The 23125-nt window shown below is 39.0% G+C and overlaps 2 protein-coding genes across 3 annotated transcripts in view; both read right to left on the bottom strand.

Moving 5' to 3' along the window:
* LOC134678819 (HIG1 domain family member 1A, mitochondrial-like) overlaps positions 1-23125 on the bottom strand; it is a 171748-nt gene that overhangs the window by 4413 nt on the left and 144210 nt on the right. The window contains exons 1-2 of one of the 2 annotated variants that reach the window (XM_063537523.1): positions 867-992; positions 628-730 (exon numbers count right to left, since the gene is read on the bottom strand). In XM_063537523.1, coding sequence (XP_063393593.1) covers positions 628-721 — 94 coding nt within the window. In that variant the 5' untranslated portion in view covers positions 722-730; positions 867-992. Of the gene's footprint in view, positions 1-627; positions 749-866; positions 993-23125 lie in introns of those variants that run through there. The other variant, XM_063537524.1, reaches the window with a different exon arrangement.
* On the bottom strand, positions 7758-12318 carry LOC134678246 (ras-related GTP-binding protein A). Its single transcript, XM_063536717.1, has 8 exons — positions 12247-12318; positions 12092-12159; positions 11903-12002; positions 11611-11828; positions 11131-11297; positions 10955-11048; positions 10542-10694; positions 7758-10012 (listed from the first exon to the last, which is right to left on the bottom strand). Exons 2-8 carry the CDS (start codon positions 12101-12103, stop codon positions 9833-9835), a joined length of 924 nt encoding a protein of 307 aa, XP_063392787.1. The 5' UTR covers positions 12104-12159; positions 12247-12318; the 3' UTR covers positions 7758-9832.

Raw genomic sequence — 23125 nt, 5'->3', positions numbered from 1 at the left:
TTAAAATTTTTATTTATGATGAACAATTATGAAAATACGACGTTTTTTTAAACCGTCTATTTTTTATCTCTTATTTAACTTTAACAGCCTGTAGCTCCTAAAGTATTGATCGCAGAGTAAAAATAAACATAACCAAATTTGTAGCAAATTTTATGTTAAAACTTTTGTCCGAAGTAATTATAATGCAATTCGTACACATTTTCGAGATATGAGCAAAAATATGAAAAAAGGTACCTTCAACCCCCCTCTACACCCCCAGCACACCCCCTACCCTCGAGGACTTTTAGTATGTTTATCTAGACACCACAAGGTATGCCTGTACCAATTTTCAAAACTACACGAATTATTTCCGCAGCTTGCCCAAATTCGGCTTAATTTGACGTGGCTAGAGGTGGTGTGGTGAAAAATACTTTTATATATTGGCATTATTACATAACTTTTTACAACTACGCCCGAAGGACAACTATTTTTTTTCTCCATAGAAAAGTGATCCACCGTAATGAACACGCAAACTCAATGCCATTGTCGATAGTGTTGATCGATAAGCACAGCTGACTAAGGTTAAGGTTATGCGACGTGATGTGAGGCAAACGTAAGCAGGCAGTAGGGACGTACCTAGGCACTTACCAATTATCATAAACGGAGATTCCTTTGATTTACGCGCCAATTTCTCGCTTTGAGACTCTTCGTGGTAGTCAAACACGGGGTTACTTTGGGCCATTTTAATAATCTGCAAGGAAAACAGCTACTTAATTTAAATGCTTTCACACGAAATGTTGTGAAATATTTATAACACCATAACACTATCGCACCAAAATGAGTTATCAAAATTAGGTACCTATACGCAATTAAAACTTACCAATTACCTTAAGGATTAAGACTAATAAAATAACAGTGAATACTATGTTGTACCTATGTAATGTTCAACAATTATTCACCGACAAGCGAGCACCGTAGGTTTAACAATGCGACTGAGTGAGACTGACTGTGACGGCTGCGAGCGAGTCCCGTCCCGACGGAGTGCTCGCGTGAGCAAGCTGCGGCGGCGGGGCGGGGCGAGGCGGAGGACCGCGATTAGCGGGTGACGTATGCGATGATGTGACTGAGGGCCTACCGCGAACCACGTTCGACGTGTTGCCTCCCTGTCACACTTACGTACGTGTTTACAAGTGCGACAGAGAGGCAAGACGTCGAACGTGGTTCGCGGTAGGCCCTCTGGTACCGTGACGTGACGTGAGGAAACTGCCGCTACCAACTGCAAGTGGGTATTCACCGAGCTACAAAAAGTGACCTTCATTGAATTCCTGTAAACCTTTCATACTTTACTGATCTTTGCTTATTATAATGCATTTGGGAGCAGGTACTTCCTTTTTTTGTATGAAAGCATAATAATTACCTATATAATCTATCTATATATATTATCTATATATATATATTATATATATATATATATATATGTATATAAATGCAAGTGTCCTGACTGACTGACTGACTGATTCATCAACGCAGAGCCGAAACTACAAAAGCCAGAAAGTTGAAATTTTCACACCAAATTGCATTTATAATGTGTACACGAGATAAGAAGCGATTTTGAGAAATTCAACCCCTAAGGGGGTTAAAAAGGGGATGAAAGTTTGTATGGGGTTCAAGTTTTATTTTAAGCAAGGAATTAGAAACTTCGTAAAAATATATATTATTAAAATACAAGAAAACTAACTTCAGCGTTTTTGAAAATTCATCCCCTAAGGTGGTGAAAAAGGGGTTGAAAGTTTGTATGGATATCAAAAAAAATTCCAAGTGGTGGACTTGAATCTTTGTATTTAGGGATATTATTAGAAGACAGAAAAAGTAATTTCAGCGTTTTGTAAAATTCATCCTCTAACAGGGTTAAAAAGGGGTTGAAAATTTTAATCCATTACAAATGCTTTGAAACTTCGTAGAAAGGCATAATAGCCGATTACAAAAAAAGTGATTGCAACGTTTTTGGAAATTCAACCCCTAAGGGGGTTAAAAAGGGGATGAAACTTCGTCTTCGGGTGCAAATTTTATTTTAAGTTAGGAACTTGAAACTTTGTAAAAAAAGTATCAAATTCAAATACAAGAAAACTAATTTCAGCGTTTTAGAAAATTCATCCCCCAAGGTGGTGAAAAAGGGGTTGAAAGTTTGTATGGATATAAAAAATTTTCGAGCGCGGGACTTGAATCTTTGTATTTGGGGATATTATTAGAAAACAATAAAAGTAATTTCAGCGTTTTGCAAAATTCATCCCCTAACAGGGTTAAAAAGGCGATGAAAATTTGTATGGGGTTAAAGTTTTCTTTTGAGCTAGGAATGTGAAACTTCGGTAAAATATAGGGTACATCGCCAATTACTAGCCACCCCCCAATTACTGGCCACTTAATTTGATTTCTATTTATAGGTGAACAAAGTTCATTTTAGTATATAAGGTACGAAAATCCAATTATTAGCCAGTTTTCAATTACTGGCCACCTATTCCAAAAATGAATTCTATTTACAGATAAATAAAACTCATTTTCAGTATAAGGAAAATGGCCAGTAACTGAAATTTATCCACAACCCACTCGTTCAATAACTGGCCGCCTCTTACAAAAATGAGTTCTATTCACCTATACACAGAATTCATTTTAGTATAGGTGGCCAGTAATTGAAAACTGGCTAATAATTGGCGATGTACCCTATATTATTAAAATACAAGAAAACTAACTTCAGCGTTTTTGAAAATTCATCCCCTAAGGTGGTGAAAAAGGGGTTGAAAGTTTGTATGGATATCAAACATTTTTTCGAGCGCGGGACTTGAATCTTTGTATTTGGGGATACTATTAGAAGACAATAAAAGTAATTTCAGCGTTTTGTAAAAATCATCCCCTAACAGGGTTAAAATGGTTTCAAAATTTTAATCCATTACAAATGCTTTGGAACTTCTTAGAAAGGCATAATAGCCGATTACAATAAAAAGTAATTGCAACGTTTTTGGATTTTCAACCCCTAAGGGGGTTGAAAAGGGGATGAAAGTTCGTCTTCAGGTGCAAATTTTATTTGAAGCTAGGAACTTGAAACTTTGTTAAAAGGTATTAAATTAAAATACAAGAAAGCTAATTTCAGGGTTTTTGAAAATTCATCCCCTATGGTGGTGAAAACGGGGTTGAAAGTTTGTATGGATATCATAAATTTTTTCGAGCGCGGGATTTGAATCTTTGTATTTGGGGATATTATTAGAAGACAATATAAGTGATTTCAGCGATTTGTAAAATTCATCCCCTAACAGGGTTAAAATGGGGTTCAAAGTTTGAATCCATTACACATGCTTTGAAACTTCTTAGAAAGAGATAATAGCCGATTAGAAAAAAATGTAATCGCAACTTTTTTGGAAATTCAACCCCTAAGGGGGTTAAAAAGGGGATGAAAGTTCGTCTTGGGGTGTAAATTTAATTTTAAGCTAGGAACTTTAACTTTTTGGAAAAAAAAGGTAATAAATTAATAAACATGAAAACTAATTAAGCATTTTTGAAAATCATCCCCCAAGGTGGTGAGAAAGGGGTTGAAAGTTTGTATGGAGATCAGATATTTTGTGAATGCGGAATGCGGAACTTGAATATTTGTGTAAGGGCATAGGTACCTATTATGAGAATACAAGAAAAGTAATTTCAGCAACCAACATCAAAATCCACTACTTGACTTAAAACTTCATACAACTTGCTAAAAAAGAAAAGTACTTAATTTCAACATTGCTTGGATATGAAAATTATAGGTAGGTACTGAAGATGTAAAATGTTGAAGATAAGATTCCACGCGGACGAAGTCGCGGGCAACAGCTAGTAATATATGTATGTATTATGTAGGTAAGGTGTATTCGGGTAATTTCGTATGTCGGATAATTCCGAAAATCAGATGAAAATATCCAAAATCCCATCATAATAAGAGTCCGTTTTCGGAATTTTCCAACGGTTTTTGACATTCGTAATTATTCGAATATACCTTAATCACTTTTTGCTGAGCAGTCTGTACCTAAGTAAGTCTAACTTGGTCTAACCGTTACATTTTTGACAAAATACCTATATGGAATTTGACATTGACCGTCAGTTTTGTAACGATTGCTAACCGCGGCCGTTAATGATACGCACTCGTGGTTCGAGAAGTGGAAAATTGAGCGTTGCGAGGGTTTCAATGCACGAGGATTAAACAAATTTTGCCACTGAGTAAACACAACATTTTTCACCACACCAACGCAAGGAAAATACATACCAACTATAAACCATCAAACAAAATGAAATCAAATCCAAATGAATGTTATTAAATATTTATCATCCAAAATCATGATTTAAAAGTTTATTCAATCAGCCAACATGAACAAACAACTAAAAACTTGCATATATAATACTTTGCCTCACATGTGGATAAAATTGGACATCTTTCTTATCAGTTTTTGAAGTGCAAAGTAAGCCTTTCCGAGCTGGTGTGGTGAAAATAACTATTTCACCACACCAACTGGTAAAGGCCCTCTTGGTTGTTCAAAAACTAATGGTCTAAGATTCCACATATATGGTCGACCTTCACCAATCTGTCTGACGGCTTTGATTTGATTGAGTTTTTAAGCACTATTTTCATGATTTTTTTCATATTATGATTATTTATGTCCTGGAACATATTTTCTTTCATATTTTCATAGTTTCATCCGTCAGAAGATTGGTGAAGGTCGGCTATATGGGGGATCTCCTACTAAAATGATAAAGTTGCATGTTATCTACATGTGTGGGAAGGTAATCCCACTAATCTGATCCAAAGTTTGAGTTGTTTCCTTATTGATTGACTTTTAAATGATGATTTTCAATAAAAAAAAATTATAATGTTTCTTTGGATTTGATTTGATTTTTTTGGCACCTTACTAATTTACTATTAAATTAGTACCTATTTTCCTCGCGTTAGTGTGGCGAAAAATGTTGTTACACATTTCACAAATAGCTATTACATATTTTGTATATAATTGTCAACTATTAAGAACATTAACGATTAAGTAACGAGTAATGATTGCAGACGGTCGTTGTTTGCCATCGTGACGTGCGCATGCCACGCGCTGAGTCGACGCCGCGCGCCGCCATGTACCCGCGGCGTGACTAGCGTCACGTCGTGGCTCTTCACTCGGCTCAGCGCCGCCGCCGCCGTGTAAAATGACGTACTACATACCTATTATAAAATCAACTTGCTAGATCAGACTATCAGCTCCAAAAATTTATTACAGTGCACATGGTGCTACTTTCCCGCACTAGTGCGGAAGTAAGCACTTTCCGTGCTTATGTGCCGAAAATTTAAAGGGCCAATATCAGTAAAATTAGATTTTCGGGAAATAATCGCTACAGGGGGCTGATTTTTGAAATTCGACCACTCAATTCGTGTATTTCGTTCAATAATATCTCCACTAGTAGGCATTTAATTCTACTAATAGAATTGAAAATGAGTGGTCAATACCACTAGATTCCCAATTTCTATCGCTCGTATTTCAAAATTTTGCATTTCGCCGTTTTCCACCGATTTTTGAGTGACGAAATCAAACGATCGAAATTCAAAATTCGGCCCCCTGTGCTTTAATTTATCACCACTTGTTGCGAATTTCCTACTTTCCACAGTTGTATCGTAAGTAACTATTACAGTACAAGGTCTTAATTGAGTTTTATGATTCACCGAGTTTTATACACTAGTAGCAGTAGTAGCGGTCGGGACACAATGAAATGGCGTCTTGCATATTGTTGCAAACATTTAAAAATAAAGCCCAATTTGGAAGAAAGAAGATTCATACGGCCATTTCCCACATCCAGTATAGCCCAACATACATTGAAGGCAGCCATACCCTCCTATTAACCTTCTCAGTGGAAGTGGGGAAAGTCATGGAGATGGTCATGGGTTGGCACCCCATGGCCGTCATCATGTGGTTGGGGGCTGTTCATAAATTACGTCGTACTATTTTTACGATTTTTTCCGAATGACCCCCCCGTTTCCTCCTACGTCATGTTACCATCATCCGATGTCCTGACCCCCCCCCCCTTATTTGAAATGACGTAATTTATGAATAGCCCCTTATCAGAAATGTTACTTATTGAATGACATTGCTGATTGACATGTCACATAAAACGTGCTCTGTGAAGAACCTTGTCTCCTTCTGTCTAATCCTATTTGAAATGGAGTGTAGGTGAACCTCGCGAGGTGCTGGTATAAAGAGTAAAAATACCTATATTATTAAACATTTAATATATTATTCCAGTAATAAAATAATAACTTACACGAGAAGTACTATCGGCCGCCCCAACAATGGCCGGGAGCGGTATAATTCAATAAGGGAACAATCATAAATGAATTTAAGTTGTAACAAGGTTTACCTCTGAGAATAACACGGCCGAATAGCAACGACCGCGGTTTAACGGGCACCTAATGATGGTCTGCACCAGAGGGCATACCGCGAACCACGTTCGACGTGTTGCCTCCCTCTCACACATACTTACGAATTTACAAGTGCGACATAAAGGCAACACATCGAACATGGTTTGCGATAGGCCTTCTGGCTCGGACGAGCCATTTAAACACGTTCACTGTCCGAGCCCCGAATATGAGTCATGGTAATCCTTTGACCGACAGACTTGGTACAATTCAGATTGAGACAGTGGACATGTTAAAATTCCATTCATTTTTCGTTCCCATCATACTAAGTCAATGAAAAGCCGTAACGGAATGTAATAAACATTACGGGACACTTTTTCTCGTTAGGATCCAAATAGCTCGTGATTATGAGCAGAAATAACATAAAAATTACCAATCTAAAAAAGTGTAGTACTTACACAACTTTAGAAAATGACCCCGAGCACTATCTAATCTTCCTATTGCGCTTGGCCTTACTTCAAGCTTGTCTTGCTATAATTAAAATTACAATGGTGACATAACATGTCCCTGTCCAGGTCCCTGTGACAGGTAATTAGTGTTCCGTACAAAACTTTGTTTACGGAACACTTATTTTATATGGAGTAGCTTCACATAAATTATAAATTTAGAAATGTACCATTATTAACCATTAACTTTAACCATTTGAGGTCCCTCCTATAGTATTTTTCTAACTCGAACGAAGGGTAGGCTGAAACATGTGAAAAAGGAGTTGAGGAGTTGTTTATAGAGTTGTGACAATGCAAATTAGAAACGATTTTTTGCAATTGAGTTCCATTTTACATAAATAAACTCAACGAGATTTAAATTTTTCTTTGTATTTTTATAACATAATAATATATATTTTAGTCATTTGTGTCTATTATTATGAGATATTCTAAGCTATGTATTTTTTGTCCTATTGGAATTTAATTTATTTTTGTTCAAAAGGTTGGTCTGAAACGCCATGGCATGGAATGAAAAAAATCAAATGTTACCCTACCCTTCGCGTTTGTAAAAATAAGTACTACACACAGACTTGAATATTCAAGTCTGTGGTACTACAGTTAGACCAAGAAAAGACAGCAACGATTTTCATAGCACACGCAGTGCAAGTGTTATTTTAAACGTTAAACTTGTATGAAATTATGATTTATAAAGTACACTGCGTATCAAAATTGTGTCAGACTTTTCTTGGTTTAACTATAGTCATTCGATTTCGAGTATGCTTCCGTTAGGGCCACCCCACATCTAGCGTCCCTCGAGCTTCGGCGTCTGGTTAGCGCCACTCAGCGCTATGGAAAATGACGTCGCTGCGCAGTTGCGTCGACGTTGCGTCGAGCAGCGGCCATAGAATAGTAGACGCCGACGCTCGAAAGACGCCAGATGTGGGGTGGCTCTTATAGACTTTCAAGGGTTAAGTAATAAAAATATGGTAAAAACATATTTTGTTGAATTATTTTCTAAATGAAGCACAATCAAGACTAGAAGGGACTGTCATAAGGGATCATCACTCGGCACGCTACGACATAGGTCGGTAGGACCTATGTTTCACGGCCAATTCAATTTTCTGTGACGCCCTCTAGTGAAGCTCCCAACAAGGTATATTCTTACGAATCTTTTATAGTTCGTTTTTTTAGCATTAGAATAAGACTACGCGATCTGTGCCCTGTTTATCAAAAGCTTGTAACTTGTAATACAAGTGGAAGTCCCTTTTTGACAGCTTTTGTTAGAAAGGGACTTCCACTTGTATTACAAGTCACAAGCTTTTGATAAACAGGGCACTGGACGTGTCTTGTAATTAAAAACGCCTTTTAAAAATCAGTAACTATTACTTATGAAAGCAAAAAATTTAAATAATCGTACCTATATGATTCATAACTGTTACATTAAATATTTGCCGTGACTTATTTTTCAAGTGTTTTTCAATTAAAGACACGTCAAGTTTGTTTAAGTACCTTTTTTCTAATACAAAAAAAAAAACGAACTAATTTAGCAATGAGTGCGTATAAAAATAATGTACTATATATTTACATACTATATAATATCTATTAACAATTTTTGCCAGATCATCCTTATTGCACAGGGGACCGATTTTTGAATTTCGACCACTCGATTTCGTGTATTTCGTTAAATAATATCTCCAATACTAGGCACTTAAATTCTACTAGTAGAATTGAAATCGAGTGGTTAATACCACTATTAGGGAATGCAAATCGGTTATTTTTTGTATGGAAATAATCGGTTATTAACCGAAACCGCGGTTATTACCATACAAAAAATAACCGATTTGCATTCCCTAACCACTATATTCCAAATTTTGCTCGCTCGTATTTCAAAATATTGCATTTCGCCGTTTTCCACCGACTTTCGAGTGAAGAAATCGAGCGATCGAAATTCTAAAATCAGCCCCCAGTGCACTAATACAGGTGTACAAGTCATTAACTAATTGAATGTTATTTAAATAAAGCCAGTTAACCTTAAAAAGGAAGCAGGTCAGTATCATATATTTTTAGTATAGTGCATTGTGCCATAACAATAATGAAGTTATGACCAAATTGATAACGAGAGTCAAAGAGAAACAGCTGTTAAAAGTTGTCATGATTCGGGTTTAAAATTAATATCTCCCATGTTACGTCACCTAAATCATTTTAGCCCGCATGTTAAAATTACCACATAAAGCGTATGGACTTACCAGAAAAATACACTTCGTTGAACAACTTCGGAAAAAGATAGTAGTTTAATATAAAATCAAAATTCCGTATTGTATCAAATTGTTATTATAAATCTAAGAGGATATTCATTTCAATTTAATTCTCGTAAAATAGTAATGCCACTGAATCAAAGAAAAATATACATAGATAAATAAATTAGGGTTACGGTATTTGTACATGTCTGAAAATACACTTACATATCAACGTGTATGGAGAAAGAAGGCGGGCGGCTTTATTAGAAGATGTGATGTTCCAACAGTAAGGAACCACCGACTGAGGCCGGCCAGGGCCGGCGCGAGAATAGCATTGCACTAGTAGCCAGTACTTATGATTGTGTTTTTGGTAGCAGTAAATCCTTATGATTATGAACTCACCAGAAACTGTGATATGCCGTCTAGTGCTCAAAATAAACTTGATATGGAATGACCAATCCTTCATGGTCTGTCATTTTGTATGATGAGTGAAGGACACGTTCACATTAGGCTAGCCGCCTGCGCTTTGAGGTCAGCGAAAAGAGAAAGATAAATGAGCGTTCATGCTATACGCACTGGAGCGTACGTCGCCGAGTATAGTAGTTAGTGGGTGTCGCTAATTACGGGCCTAGGCTCAGTGAACGTACCCTAATATAGTTCCTAAAAGCCCTCATATAGATGGAGCGTGTTGTGCGGCGGGCGGGGCGGGGCGGGGCGGCGGTTCACTGGTAGTGCGGGGGCGCGCTGGACGACACCTTCTCCAGCTTCTCGAAGTGCTTGCGCGCGTTGCGGATGTTGATGAGCGTGGCCTCGGACGGGATGCGCGGGTCCGACATCTCCACCATCACGTACGTGTTGCTCGTGAACCCGTCGATGAACGCTGCGAACACGCTGTTGCGGACCTGATCGCAAACATTATTATTACTATATATGTACACATATAAACAATGAAAACAAGAGACATTTATGGTTGAACCCTTATGTATTTTAAGGAGATGGGTTTACCAAACAACCGGAAGACTAACAAAAATATTGTTAGTATTCATTTAGTTGTCAAAACTGGCTCAAGTCTTTGAGTCTACGAAGTACGAAGTCTACGAGTAAGATCCACCCCCCAGTCCCAGAACTTGTTTAGTGCAAGGCAAAGACCACCAGTATTCTACATGCAGAGTATATTTAAGATTTTTAATATTTATTTATTTGAATTTAAAGTAGGTAAGTATAGTACCTAAGCGTGACTATATCTAGAGACCACTCTGTATTGTGTTGCTAACGTGTTTCACTTTCGACAGACACATTTGATCAAAAACAGGAAAAACTAACAATTAGATGCATGCTGTGCTCACATGAGCAGCTCAATTTTTTTATTTTTTTCAGGTACTAGCTAAAAATACTTGTAGTGTGTATATAGTAAGCAATGAGCGAGGATACCTCCATGCTCTGGAACTGCGCGGCGAGCTTGGAGCAGGAGAGCTTGAACTGCTTCACGATGTTGGAGACCTTCTCGAAGCGGTGCGCGTCGCGGTGCGCGCGCCGCTGGCAGTGCGACACCACCAGGAACGTCGCGCGCTCGAACAGCAGCACCTGCCCGATACGCATGCATCATATTATTATACATACACATACTAATGGAACTTGATGCATCACTTAGTCTAATCTAATGTATCTCGTCTGACCACAATGGTACCTTGGTACCTTATTAAGGCACTTATTCCAGATAATGAGATGAGAGAAAACGTTAATAGGTGTTGTAGTTATTATAAAAATACAATAACTACAACACCCATTCACATTTAAAATTAGACTGTTTATAGAATTTAAAATTGAATTGAAACTGTACTTACTTCATCAGCATCCACAATTGAGGCAAATTGTTTCAATGAAGATTCTAAAGCTTTAACATTAGGTATAAGTTTATATACTATGCTTGACCATGCCCTGGAACAAACATAAACATATATATATCACATCTAACAACAGACAACAGTCTTTTGTAAAAAATGTAAACAATAAACATTACTTATATAATGTTTCATCCCATATACTGGTTCGAAAACAAGTGCACTCTAAGGGTTTGGAGAGTCGCTTCAGATCCTCTTCTCTTTCCTTAAATATTTCCTCCCTCGATTCTTCTGGAATCAAGTCCATTTTGTGCACCAGACAGAATATCCTAGCTTCCGGTGAATTCTGGAATATTTACCAATATAATATTAGGAACTATGTATTTTTTCATAAATTATAATATTGTCGGGTGACAAGCCTAACTAACACCATTGAAATTATTGGACAATAACCATGTTTCAAGTGTAATAAAGTGCATTGTTACTTTAATTTTTTGATATTTGCTTGTCACCTAACAATATATGTAAGTTGCATACTTTAAATTTATATATTCAAATTAGAAAAGGTATTGATAGCGAATGATAACAACTAAAACTAGGTAATAACAAGACAATGGAACTCAAACAAATAAATTACAATAAAATACTAATGTGGTTACCTGAAGAATAGCTTCCAAGCAGGACTGATAGTAATGCATGTCCTTTTCCATTTCTCTACTCTCCACATCAAACACATATATAAGTACTTCAACATTTCGGAAAATGTTGTCTCTTTGAGAAGCAAAATAATTTTCCATGAAAGCTTCCTGGCCGCCACAGTCCCACAGGTTGAGCACCAGGTTGCCGAGGAAGCGCACGTGAGAGTGCTCCACGTCGACTGAAACATTCAGGCACACTCTAAGCATCAACAAAACCCCTTGGAAGACTTCACACATACTACTAGCAACTAACTTGTAGCGCCCAGCCGCCTGGTGTCTCTTGCGATGTAGTTGGCGAATATTATGGACCTCATACTTGTCTTCCCTGAGCCACTCTTACCCATTAACAGTACCTATAAAATATAAAAGTCGTCACTAGTTTAGAACGAGAACAGTTATTAAATAATATTAAAATAGCAAATAAATATATTTTAAGACGTACCTTTTTCTTCATGTTGACAAAGTTTGAACTACGAAGGCCTTCAACTTTATAAGATAGGGAGTTTTTATCTGGAACAAGATTTCATGTACCTTGTTAGAAGTATAAAAAAACTCATACCACTTTACCAACTAACCTTCGTGGGGTGATTCAATTACCTTAAAGATTTAATTAAAAATATGTACAAAAATTACAAATAACAGTAGGCGTAAAAACACTGTTCGACAGTCGTCAACTCGTCAGTCAGTCACTTTGTGTCATAGACCAATTCTCTTTTTTTTTTCTAACGACATGTCGGTCCAGACCATAGATATATAATATTTAGAGATTACGTCAAAGCGAGCTGTCACTGTTACCTTGCTGTTACCACTTTTGTTTAGTGTACGATTAACAATTTAACACCACCTTGCTGTACATAGCCATGTCCATAAAGTCATATCGATAAACTATCGACATTTCTTGCAATTTTAATTTTACTTCAAAAGCCCCCTCCAGACTATGCGCGTGAATCGCGGGCGAAGCCGCGAACGCGAGTGTGGAGTCGATTTCGCTGTCTGCGAAAATCGACGAAACACTCGCGTTCGCGGCTTCGCGCCGCGATTCGCGCACGAGTGTGGAGGAGGCTAAGGCCCCATTCGCACGACAGTTTAAAAAGCGTTGTGTTAAAACCCGACGTTGGCGCTTTTTTACCGTTTCCAATATTTGTGTTCATATGAACGCTTAAAAATCACTTGTGAGTCGTACTGCCACGTACGCATCTCAGCAAAGCCATACTTTATTTGCTATTACGACGTATTATTTGAATATAGCTTGAATATTTCAGGAATTTGTAAGCATAAGTTGACATTTTTAAGGTGAAACTAATAATAATCTTGACGATTGACACCAAAAATTGACACTTGACAGCCAATTGACAGCAGCGCCGGCGCTTTTTTGAGTCCGGTTAATACACGACCAAATAAGAAAGCCAAGGGACTCAAATTATTGGACGCGAATTATGGGGTCGTACATTATTGCCCTGTGAAAAGAGTGGCTTCGTATTATCGCCCCGGACCAATATTTCGCGGCCCGAGAATGCTCAACCCAGGAATGTACAGCCCAATAATACGCGTCCACCATGGACGCCTATTATTGGGCTGTACATTCTTGGGTTGAGCATTATTTGGTCGTACATTAGTGGCTCCCAAATTATTGGACGCGAATTATGGGGTCGTACATTATTGCCCTGTGAAAAGAGTGGCTTCGTATTATCGCCCCGGACCAATATTGAGCGGCCCGAGAATGCTCAACCCAGGAATGTACAGCCCAATAATACGCGTCCACCATGGACGCCTATTATTGGGCTGTACATTCTTGGGTTGAGCATTATTTGGTCGTACATTAGTGGCTCCCGCTTTTTTAACGCTTGTGAGAACAGATACACGGAGTTCCGTATGCTCTATTCAATTTGACGCCAACGCTCAACGCCGAAAATCGAACAGTGCTCGATAAAAAAGCGCCGCGCTTAAAAACCGCCTTCGTGTGAATACATACATGGTTAGAGTCTGTGCGGAAAGAGAAGAGTCGTGGGATTTGAGGGCGCGCCAGTGCTATTTTATGGTTTTTGCTATGCTGACAACACTGGTCACGTGATTATAGTACGACACTAAAGGTCATGATACTTGAATCCCTTTTGTTCCGGTTTTTTACCACGGCTTTACATTCCTACCTACCTCATTATTTAAATGTACAGCGATTAAAAAAATATAAATTAATTTTCGGTTACTGATGAATATTGATGAAGTTAAAGTGACGTCACAATGTTTGTGACTCCCCCCTCCCCTATGTCACAACACTGCTAAATATGAAATATAATTTCGTAACTAACAGAACCTACAAATAAAGAAATATTTTATTAGAAAAAGTTTTATTCTTTGTAATCGAAGTCTGAATTAAAATATTCAATGTCACTTATGTTTGAGCTAGCTTCAGAACAACCAGGGACACTCATAGAACTATCTTCATCTGAACTGGATGTGCTTGAATCCGGCACGTAGATTACGAATTCTTGCATATCACCTACTTAGCGGTCTTTTATTCGAGATGCCGTAGGTACTTTTACACAATCCTGAAAAAAAAAATTACATATAAATATGCATAAAATGGCAAGTATCAAGACTATTTGTCAGTTATTTTAAAGACCATGAATGACCTGCATATTTATGAAAATTAATATATTTTGAATGAATATACTTACCGATTATGTACCGGAGACAAGTTACTTAGGGGCCTTATTAAATAGGTAATTATTTAATATTAAATACAACATCAATACCCGCGAATAGCGGAAACACGTTCCGCGACTTTTTGTAAGTCGATAGTCGGCTTTTAGCCGTTTTCTTCCCGCTGACAAAACCGAACAATGTTAAATATAACTTTCCTTGTGGTTTTATGTACGGTTTTATCGTGTTTTGAAAATATTTTATACATAAAACTTGCGGTTTTTGTTAATAAATATACAATGACAGAAGTTTGTTTACTTTTTACATGACAAGGTGTCAAAGGTTTGATTGCCATATAAAATTTAAAATGTTAGTTCCCGTTTCTGCCACGACTCTTCTCTTTCCGCACAGACTCTATCCATTTGTGTCATTCAAACGCTTTTTTAACGCGCGTTGAAAAAGCTGCCGTGCGAACGGGGCCTAAAGGTTTAACGATACCTAAAATGAACAAAAACGCTTTTATTCTTTATTGTGGTTATCAGATCACAATTTTATCGTCACGCCCCAGCAGAGAACGAAGGGAAAGTTCAGGTATTTAATTAAAATACATAAATACCTACTAAAATATGTGTTCCGCAATATTTGAATTATTTTATTATATTCTAATATATTTATTATTCATTAGCATTTCAATTATGTTTATGTTTAACGACGATACTGAAGCTTCAATTAATAGCTATTTCGTTCCGCTGTGTAGCGTTTATCGATATATAATAGATTAAAATCGACTTTTCACATTCCTAAATCTCAAATTCACATCTCAAATTCCTAAAAGAGCACACATACACAGCCTGGATGCACCAAAAAAGGTAACACTTTGATTTGAAGTTCATCTTGTCAACAGTATGGTTGTCCTTTTTTGACAAACGGCATTTTTAAAAAAGCAAGGAGAGAGAAATTATACTAGTTGCTGCGCCGTCAAAGAGAACAGACAGCGTTGGGGCCTTGTGCCAGGGGTGCGAAGCTCCTGAGATCGGCCAAACTCGGCTCCGCTCGGCTCAGCATTGCTCCGAGCAATTATTAGGGTTGGCACCACTTGACTTCCTTTGGCGTGCACGACCACAGATAAGATAATCACTTAAATTTTGACAACCCTAAATAGCCGAAAGGGATAGTGCCATATATTAGAAAGGGATAGTATGATTCGACCCTGAACCGCTGTCAAACTTCGGTTTTGTAGGAAGCTTCCTTTCTGTACGGTCATAGATATAAGAATATATACAGATGCCTTCCAAGCGAGCTGTCAGTGGGACCACTTTTTGTTTAGTGTACGATTAACAAAGCGACCCACTTTGCTGTAGCGATGTCGATAAAGTCATATCGATAAACTATCGACATTTCTTGCAATTTTAATTTTACTTCAAAGGTTTAACTATACCTAAAATGAACAAAAACGCTTTTATTCTTTATTGTGGTTATCAGATCACAATTTTATAATCACGCCCCAGGGGAGAACCAAGGGAAAGTTCAGATATTTAATTAAAATACATAAATACCTACTAAAATAGGTGGTCCGCAATAATTGAAATATTTTATTACATCATAATATATTCAGTATCCATTAGCATTTCAATTATGCTTATGTTTAACGAAGATATTGAAGCTTCAATTAATCGCTATTTCGTTCCGCTGTGTAGCGTTTATCGATATATAACATGATTAAAATCGACTTTTCACATCCCTAAAAGAGCACACATATACGTTTTTACGCACACATGCACAACCTGGGTCGCCTAAAAAGGGGCCACTTGGATTTGAAGTCCATCTTGTCAATAGTATGGTTGTCCTTTTTTGACAACCGGCATTTTTAAAAGAGCAAGGAGAGAGAAATGATACTAGTTGCTGCGCCGTGAAAGAGAACAGACAGAGTAGGGGGCTTGTGTACGGTAGTACCAAAAAGAATAGATAGTATAGAGGGGTCCTGTCAAAGTAAATTTTGTAGTCACGGTACATTTACTGCCATCTATCGACACACGATTAAAACTTAAAATAAAATTGAAAATGTATAAATGAATTAAAATATGTTTACGGATATATGATTATTAATTTTTATTGTTCTACAATGACCCATGTTCTTTCACTGATACGTGTTAAAATTGTTAAATATCAAACGGTGTCGCCAACGCCATCTAAACGACAATAGGCCAAAGGTGTATGGCGCCATCTATTCGACAGTGACTTTTGCTTGACATCCGAGGCACGTTTTTTTCTTAGACTTTATTTATCTTATACGGAGTTATATATATCTCTGGTAGTACTATTATTTATTCTGTGCTTGTGCCAACCCTAAAGTTGTATCCAGACGAGACAATTTTTCGCCAATCTGATGAAATTCTCCGATCGAACAGGGCCGTGCGTGCGGACGCAAATACCAATTTGATCCCCTGATCACATCAGCAGGTGCGGACACAAAAATGCCAATTTTCATAGTAGAATGCAAATTGGTGATTTAATTTGTGTACGTGTGGACGCTAGATGAGATTGACCAATTATTTTCTTGAACAAATCGACTGATTTCGTCAGTCCCGTCTGGATACCCCATTAATTGCTCGGAGCAATGCTGAGCCGAGCGGAGCCGAGTTTGGCCGAAGTCAGGAGTTTCGCACCCCTGCCCAAGCCAGCCGTGTGTTCCCAATGTGTTCCAAGTTAAATGTCAAGCCTCCTCCACACTCTTGCGCGAATCGCGGCGCGAAGCCGCGAACGCGAGTGTGGCGTCGATTTTCGCAGACAGCGAAATCGACTCCACACTCGCGTTCGCGGCTTCGCCCGCGGACCAAAGGACCTAAAAATAAAATCTCGATAAACCTAGGTAGTCTATATAGTTATTAGCGATTGATAAGTTTAGAATGTCACACGCACCGTTGTAACACACGTGCTATAAGTTCAGCTTGTCTTCTTCCTTGCGTTATCCCGGCATTTTGCCATACTTCATGGGAGTCTGGCGTCCGCTTGACAACAAATCCCAAGAAGTGACGTAGGCACTAATAGCTTTTACGCATGAATCTAGGATATACCTGGATCTGGCATGAGTGGTGGGGGTAACTGACAGAACGAGATAGTCTTATGTATCTTTCAGTAGGAGTAGCAGAGAAAGCGGTATTATTGCTTGTCACAGTCTCACTTTTTGTTTGTTCCCCACCTTTTTATTAGTATGGAGAATGGTGGGCAACAAATGAATTCGACCAATCACAGTGTCGCATTTGCGTATGTTTTGCCCCTCACGGGAGGCACGCGTATACCACTTCTATGCGATCCTACCTTCTATGCTTTTACGAAAGGACTGCCATCTTGACCTTGTGATGTTTTTCTTCGCCGAAAAGCAACTGGTAAATATCAAATGATATTTCGTATGTACCTAAATTGAAATAAGTCCCGAAAAACTCATTAATACGAGCCGGGGCTTGAACCCGCGACCTCCGAGTTGAAAGTCGCACGCTCTTACCACAAGGCTACCAACGCTTCTGCGCTAAGTTCGACTTGTGAAATTTCATTTCCTTCTTATTTCCTAGCAGTCACAGTTTTCATTACTTCTCGGTCTTCGATTTCCGTTAACCCTACAACCTACAAAATACAATGTGTAGCGTAGCGAGTGGACTAGACGCCGGCGTGTAGGTATGTATATGTATGTACCTTCTTACTTCGTGTCGATAAACGAATGTTGCAATTTCTGCAATCCGTTAGCAATCCGCTACTTATACCTACATATTCGGCATTAAACAGTTTTTTTGCCAAGTTTTCACAACGACATTGATGCAACAAGGCGGTTTGTTTACTGGTGGCCTACCGTGAAACGCGAAAATCTAAATTTCGTTATCTGCGTCTCATAAGCAACGCGTCGAATAGCAAGAGTGATAGAGAGGCAGAAACCGAACTTTCGATTGTCGTTTCGCGGTAAGTAAGCCCTGTGATGGCGCTTGTGACGCCCTCTACGCTGAGTTTTACGTAATATTTCCTAATGCGAGATTTGGTGCCTTTAGTTTGTAAATTATATGGAGATGAGACCTGACATCCTACCCTTCGAGATGCTCTCGAGTTTGACTAATATGGAGATGAGACCTGACATCCTACCCTTCGAGATGCTCTCGAGTTTGACTAATATTATATATAAATACCAGCCAAAGCGCGTCGGACCATCCATAGTGAAGGATTCCGAACCTTCATTATGATGTGACAAAAGACAAGCAAAATAATTAGACCTATATGTATTTTTAATAACCAGAGAAGAATTTTGGAAACACTCAAGGTTCATCCGCTCATTTTCAAAACAGATGTGTGTATAATGCACTTATTTTCAATGCTATAGGGCAGCCATTCTCAAAGTGTGTTCCGCTCCCTAAGGCTCCGTAACCCCTTTTGGGGCTCTGCGATAATATACAGGGCGTCCCACAGCTATGCCACATGGAGGGTAAGTACCCTGAATATTGTAGATAGAACATTTTGCTGAAAGAAGACATTATTTTAATTTAAAAAACAATTTAAACTGCATTCATAGATTTTTAAATAATTACATGGTTGAACCGGGAATCGAACCCGCTACACGAAAAAAAAAACATCCTGTAGCTTTTTCATACCGATCGAAAGGATTATTTTTTGTTAAATAACATAGTGTCGGTAATAAAAAGAAACCCATGAATTTTAACATTTTTAATTCAAATTAACCAATTTAATTTATCAAATGCTCAAAATGAGTGTCATTCTGTTGAATACAAAGCCGCTCTCTTTTGATTATTTCGCTAAATTTCACATCAAATGTTAAAATTCATGGTCTTCCTTTAGTTTCTGACACTATGTTATTTAGCAAAAAATAATCCTTATGATGAAGCCTTTCGATCGGGATGAAAAAGCTACAGGGTGTTTTTTTTTTCTCGTGTAGCGGTTTCGATTCCCGGTTCAACCATGTAATTATTTAAAAATCATGAATGCAGTTTAATTTGTTTTTAAAATTAAAATAATGTCTTCTTTCAGTAAAATGTTCCATCTACAATATTCAGGGTACTTTCCCTCCATGTGGCATAGCTGTGGGACGCCCTGTATATATACTTGTAGGTAATAATAATAAAAATAACCAGCTTTTCTTTAGATATGTCTGGTTCACAGTGACGAACGAATTTTTTTTATTTGGGGCTCCGTCACGCGTAAAATTTGATTAAGTACTTACATTTTTTTTCTGTCGGAGAGATTAAGTATATCAGAAAATATTCACTTTATCAAAAAAATACTGTTAAGACCCATACTCGTTTTGAAAGACCTATCCAACGATACCCCACACCAAAGGGTGCAAGCGAAAAAAATCATCATCCCCACTTTAGGTCTATAAATATCCATGTCTAATTTCAGCTTTATAGCACTAACGCAGCGTCTTACGTAGGCGAACAACGCGCGAACGCGGCGCAGTGCGGCGCGGCGGCAGCGCGGCGCGGCGCGGCGCGGCGAGGAAGAAACAAAACGTTGATACGTATAGGTGTGTCCTATTCACACAGCGAAGCGGCGCGGCGCGGCGCGGCGAGGCGAGAAAGAAACAAAAGTTGATACGTACATATAGGTGTGTCCTACTCACACAGCGAAGCGGCGCGGCGCGGCGCGGTGTGGAAGAAACAAAACGTTGATACGTATAGGTGTGTCCTACTCGCAGGGGCGTAGCTAGAGGATATGGCGCCCGGGGCAGACACCAAATTTGCGCCCCCCCCCCCAAACGAAATGAACGTAAGGTGGCCACTGCCAAGCCTTCCAACAGTCCAAATAGCGTGGCTGCAATCCAAAATCGGTCCGTGAATGTCAAAAACGTACAATGTTTAATATTAGGATGCCGTCCATTTGGATGAATCCATTGTAACGGCATCCATTTGGAAGGCTCGTCAGTGGCCTGCTTAACGAAACGAAAGGGTTATTTTTTGCTTTAATAAGTTTACTTTTAATGTAGACAAATACAGTGTAGGTACCTATGTTTTTTTAGTACATCGGTGGCCAACAAGCTTACGACCCACCTGATGGTAAGCGGTCACCGCATCCTATGGACGTCTACACTCCAGGGGTGTTACATGCGCGTTGCCGACCGTTTTAAAACTTATAAACTTCTTTTTTGGAAATCTCTATTCATAGGTACAGCGCGGCTTTGGACTGATTTGAAGGACCCAAGGTGGCATCCAGGTGCTCCTGTCCAAAGGTGACAGCAGTACTCAATATATGGGATCAGTCTACCCCAGAGTAAAGTATGGCGGTGGCCTCCCTTTATTGAGCACACCGAGTTTTTTTTGATACGAGCGCAGCCTACCCAGCAAGGTGGCTACGAAATTATTGGACGTCACTAATGGAGATGTCAACACCGATCGAGGCTCCCAATGAGGGTTTGCACGACGGATCTGAAATGTATGAGAAGATCCGTGGATCCGGATCCAGATCCGGATAATTTCATACATTTCGGATCCGGATTGCAAACCTTACTCCCAATACTCCCTGACATGGGAAGGGTTGTGCCTTGAAAAATGAGGTTTTCTTAGCGGTAAAAGCGCAAACTTGAGTCATGGTAGGATTGAATCGGATTAAATTGTCCTGATCCCACACCGAAACTCTGGATAGAATGCCTCGATACCTGACACAGTTATTTCTACTATTATTTTATGGGGTCACTTCCCCATCGCTATTTCAGTTCAGTCCAGTTCAGTTATCAGTGCAAATACCACGAACAATTATTAGAAGGCAGAAAAGCAAAGCAAAGCTTCACCCCAGAATTTCTTAACAAAAGTTATAAGACTCGAAAACTACGAAAAATCGGCTAACATCTGGTACATGGGGTATATTCTGATAACCCACGACGAAGATTCTAAAAAAAAAATATGGGCGTCAAGGTTTGGACCAGCCTGTAGGTATACAGGGTGGCTAAAAAATAACTGCATTTTCGTTGCCAGGCAGGTTTTTGGATTATACTGAGCAACTTTTACTATTAGTCCAACCCCTAAGTCGCGAAAAAAAATTTGGCTGTTTCCTACATTTTGGCTGGTCCATTTTCTATGGGAGGGTAAACTTTTTTTTCGTGATTTCGGGGTGAGTCCCTTAGTAAAAGTTGCAAAACCCAAAACCTCCCTGGCAACGGGAATTTAGTTATTTTTTAGCCATCCTTGTATAGTACTGTCGTCCGCATATCGATGAATGTCGTCGATAGACAACATGTCACAGATATGCAGCAGCTATTGAAGCAGCCGGCCTAGCCAAGGTTACAATCGCTATCGCTTCGACAACGAAAAGCATTATGTCTCTCTATCACTCTTCCTTATTAGTGTGACAGTGACAGTTGCGTTTCGATCGCTACAGAGCGTAAGCGATTGGCATCTTGGCTACGCGGCCAGGTTCCGTCTACTACGGCTCATATGCGCCTGCCGGACAAAGGGCTAGCGATCCATTTGCATAGGTAGTTTCTTGGAGAGTCCATAAGATGGTAACTTCGACAGGAGACCCCTAACGGAAAAGACGCGCTAACACGGGACACAACTCTGAAGCACTCGGCCCGCTCGCCTTATAAAACGAAAGCATAGCAACTCCCGCCTTGATGGAAGTTTCTTGCATAGAGTATTCGCACTGCGGGATGGTGGGCGGTAGGGTGCTACCGTCGTCTGTCAAGGTCGAGTTCGAGGCAAAAAGAGTAAGAGTAAAAGATCGGCTTTCTCTTTTGCGCTGTGGGCCAAAATACCATCCGCATTTCACACTTCACAGTGGTGGTAAATATGACTGACAAAAGTTTCCCTGCTGCCTTTTAGCAAGGCGGAGAGGTACAGGTCTTGCTCATTTTGGCGCCCCCCCTTGGACGGCGCCCGGGGCACGTGCCCCCTCCAACCCCCCCCCTAGTTACGCCTCTGCCTACTCGCACAGCGAAGCGGCGCGGCGCGGCGGCCTTGTCCGGCTAGGGAGACACTCCCGACCGCCTAGGCCGCAAACAGACACGGTTTATTAGAAAATTCGTATTTAAATTATGAGTAAACTATAGTTCGTTTTTTTTAGCATTAGAAAGAACTCCACAGAAGCAAGCATGCAGTTTTTATCAAGCTCTTTAATTGTTAATAATTATTGAATTATCTAATGTAGCATGGTCAATACATATAATTTACTTCAAATTATTACCGCTAAAAGTGCCGGATTTGGAACCACAAGCTTACTTCTGCGAAGTTCTTTCTAATGCTAAAAAAAACGAACTATATGTCTTTTTATGCAAGTAAGTGCAGCGTTCTTCGTTGTCTGAAATTTTGGTTTACTGGCATTTTGATTTGGCACCGCCTTCAAAAACTAAGTACACAATTACCCCGGTGGTTATTAATTTGCTTATTATTAGGTATTAATTACGTTTTGGCAGAAATTGGCTTTACGACGGGATAGGGACTATCCTTTGATAGGGGTGGGATCTGGGTATATAAAAAAATATTTTGTACTTTTCAGCGGGTTGGGTTTTTGAAAGTACCTCAAAAGGAAAAACGGAACCCTTATAGGATCACTCGTGCGTCTGTCTGTCTGTCCGTCTGTCACAGCCTATTTTGTCGGAAACTACTGGACCAATTAAGTTGAAATTTGGTACACATATGTACATTAGTAACCTAAAGATAGACATGTTTTTTTTATAATTTTAAAATACATAGGTTCTAAGATATTTAAGATAATAGCCAAATAATGACCATTCCCCCTCTTTATCTCCAAAACTAACTAGGTCTAAAATTTTGAAAAAAAATATATACAAAATAGTTCTTTACCTATAGATGTCAGGAAAACCTATTAAAAATGTGAAGTCAAGCGT

Source organism: Cydia fagiglandana, chromosome Z (assembly GCF_963556715.1).
Source record: "Cydia fagiglandana chromosome Z, ilCydFagi1.1, whole genome shotgun sequence".
Classification (NCBI taxonomy): domain Eukaryota; kingdom Metazoa; phylum Arthropoda; class Insecta; order Lepidoptera; family Tortricidae; genus Cydia; species Cydia fagiglandana.
This window is presented reverse-complemented; position numbering and strand designations above follow the sequence as displayed.

Bases quoted from the DNA above. Each gene is read 5' to 3' on its own strand.
- LOC134678246 (XM_063536717.1), bottom strand. The intron at 11,829-11,902 runs GTTAGTTGCTAG...TGAATGTTTCAG, and splicing joins CAGGCGGCTGGGCGCTACAA to TCGACGTGGAGCACTCTCAC. The intron at 11,298-11,610 runs GTAACCACATTA...TAAATATTCCAG, and splicing joins GCTTGGAAGCTATTCTTCAG to AATTCACCGGAAGCTAGGAT.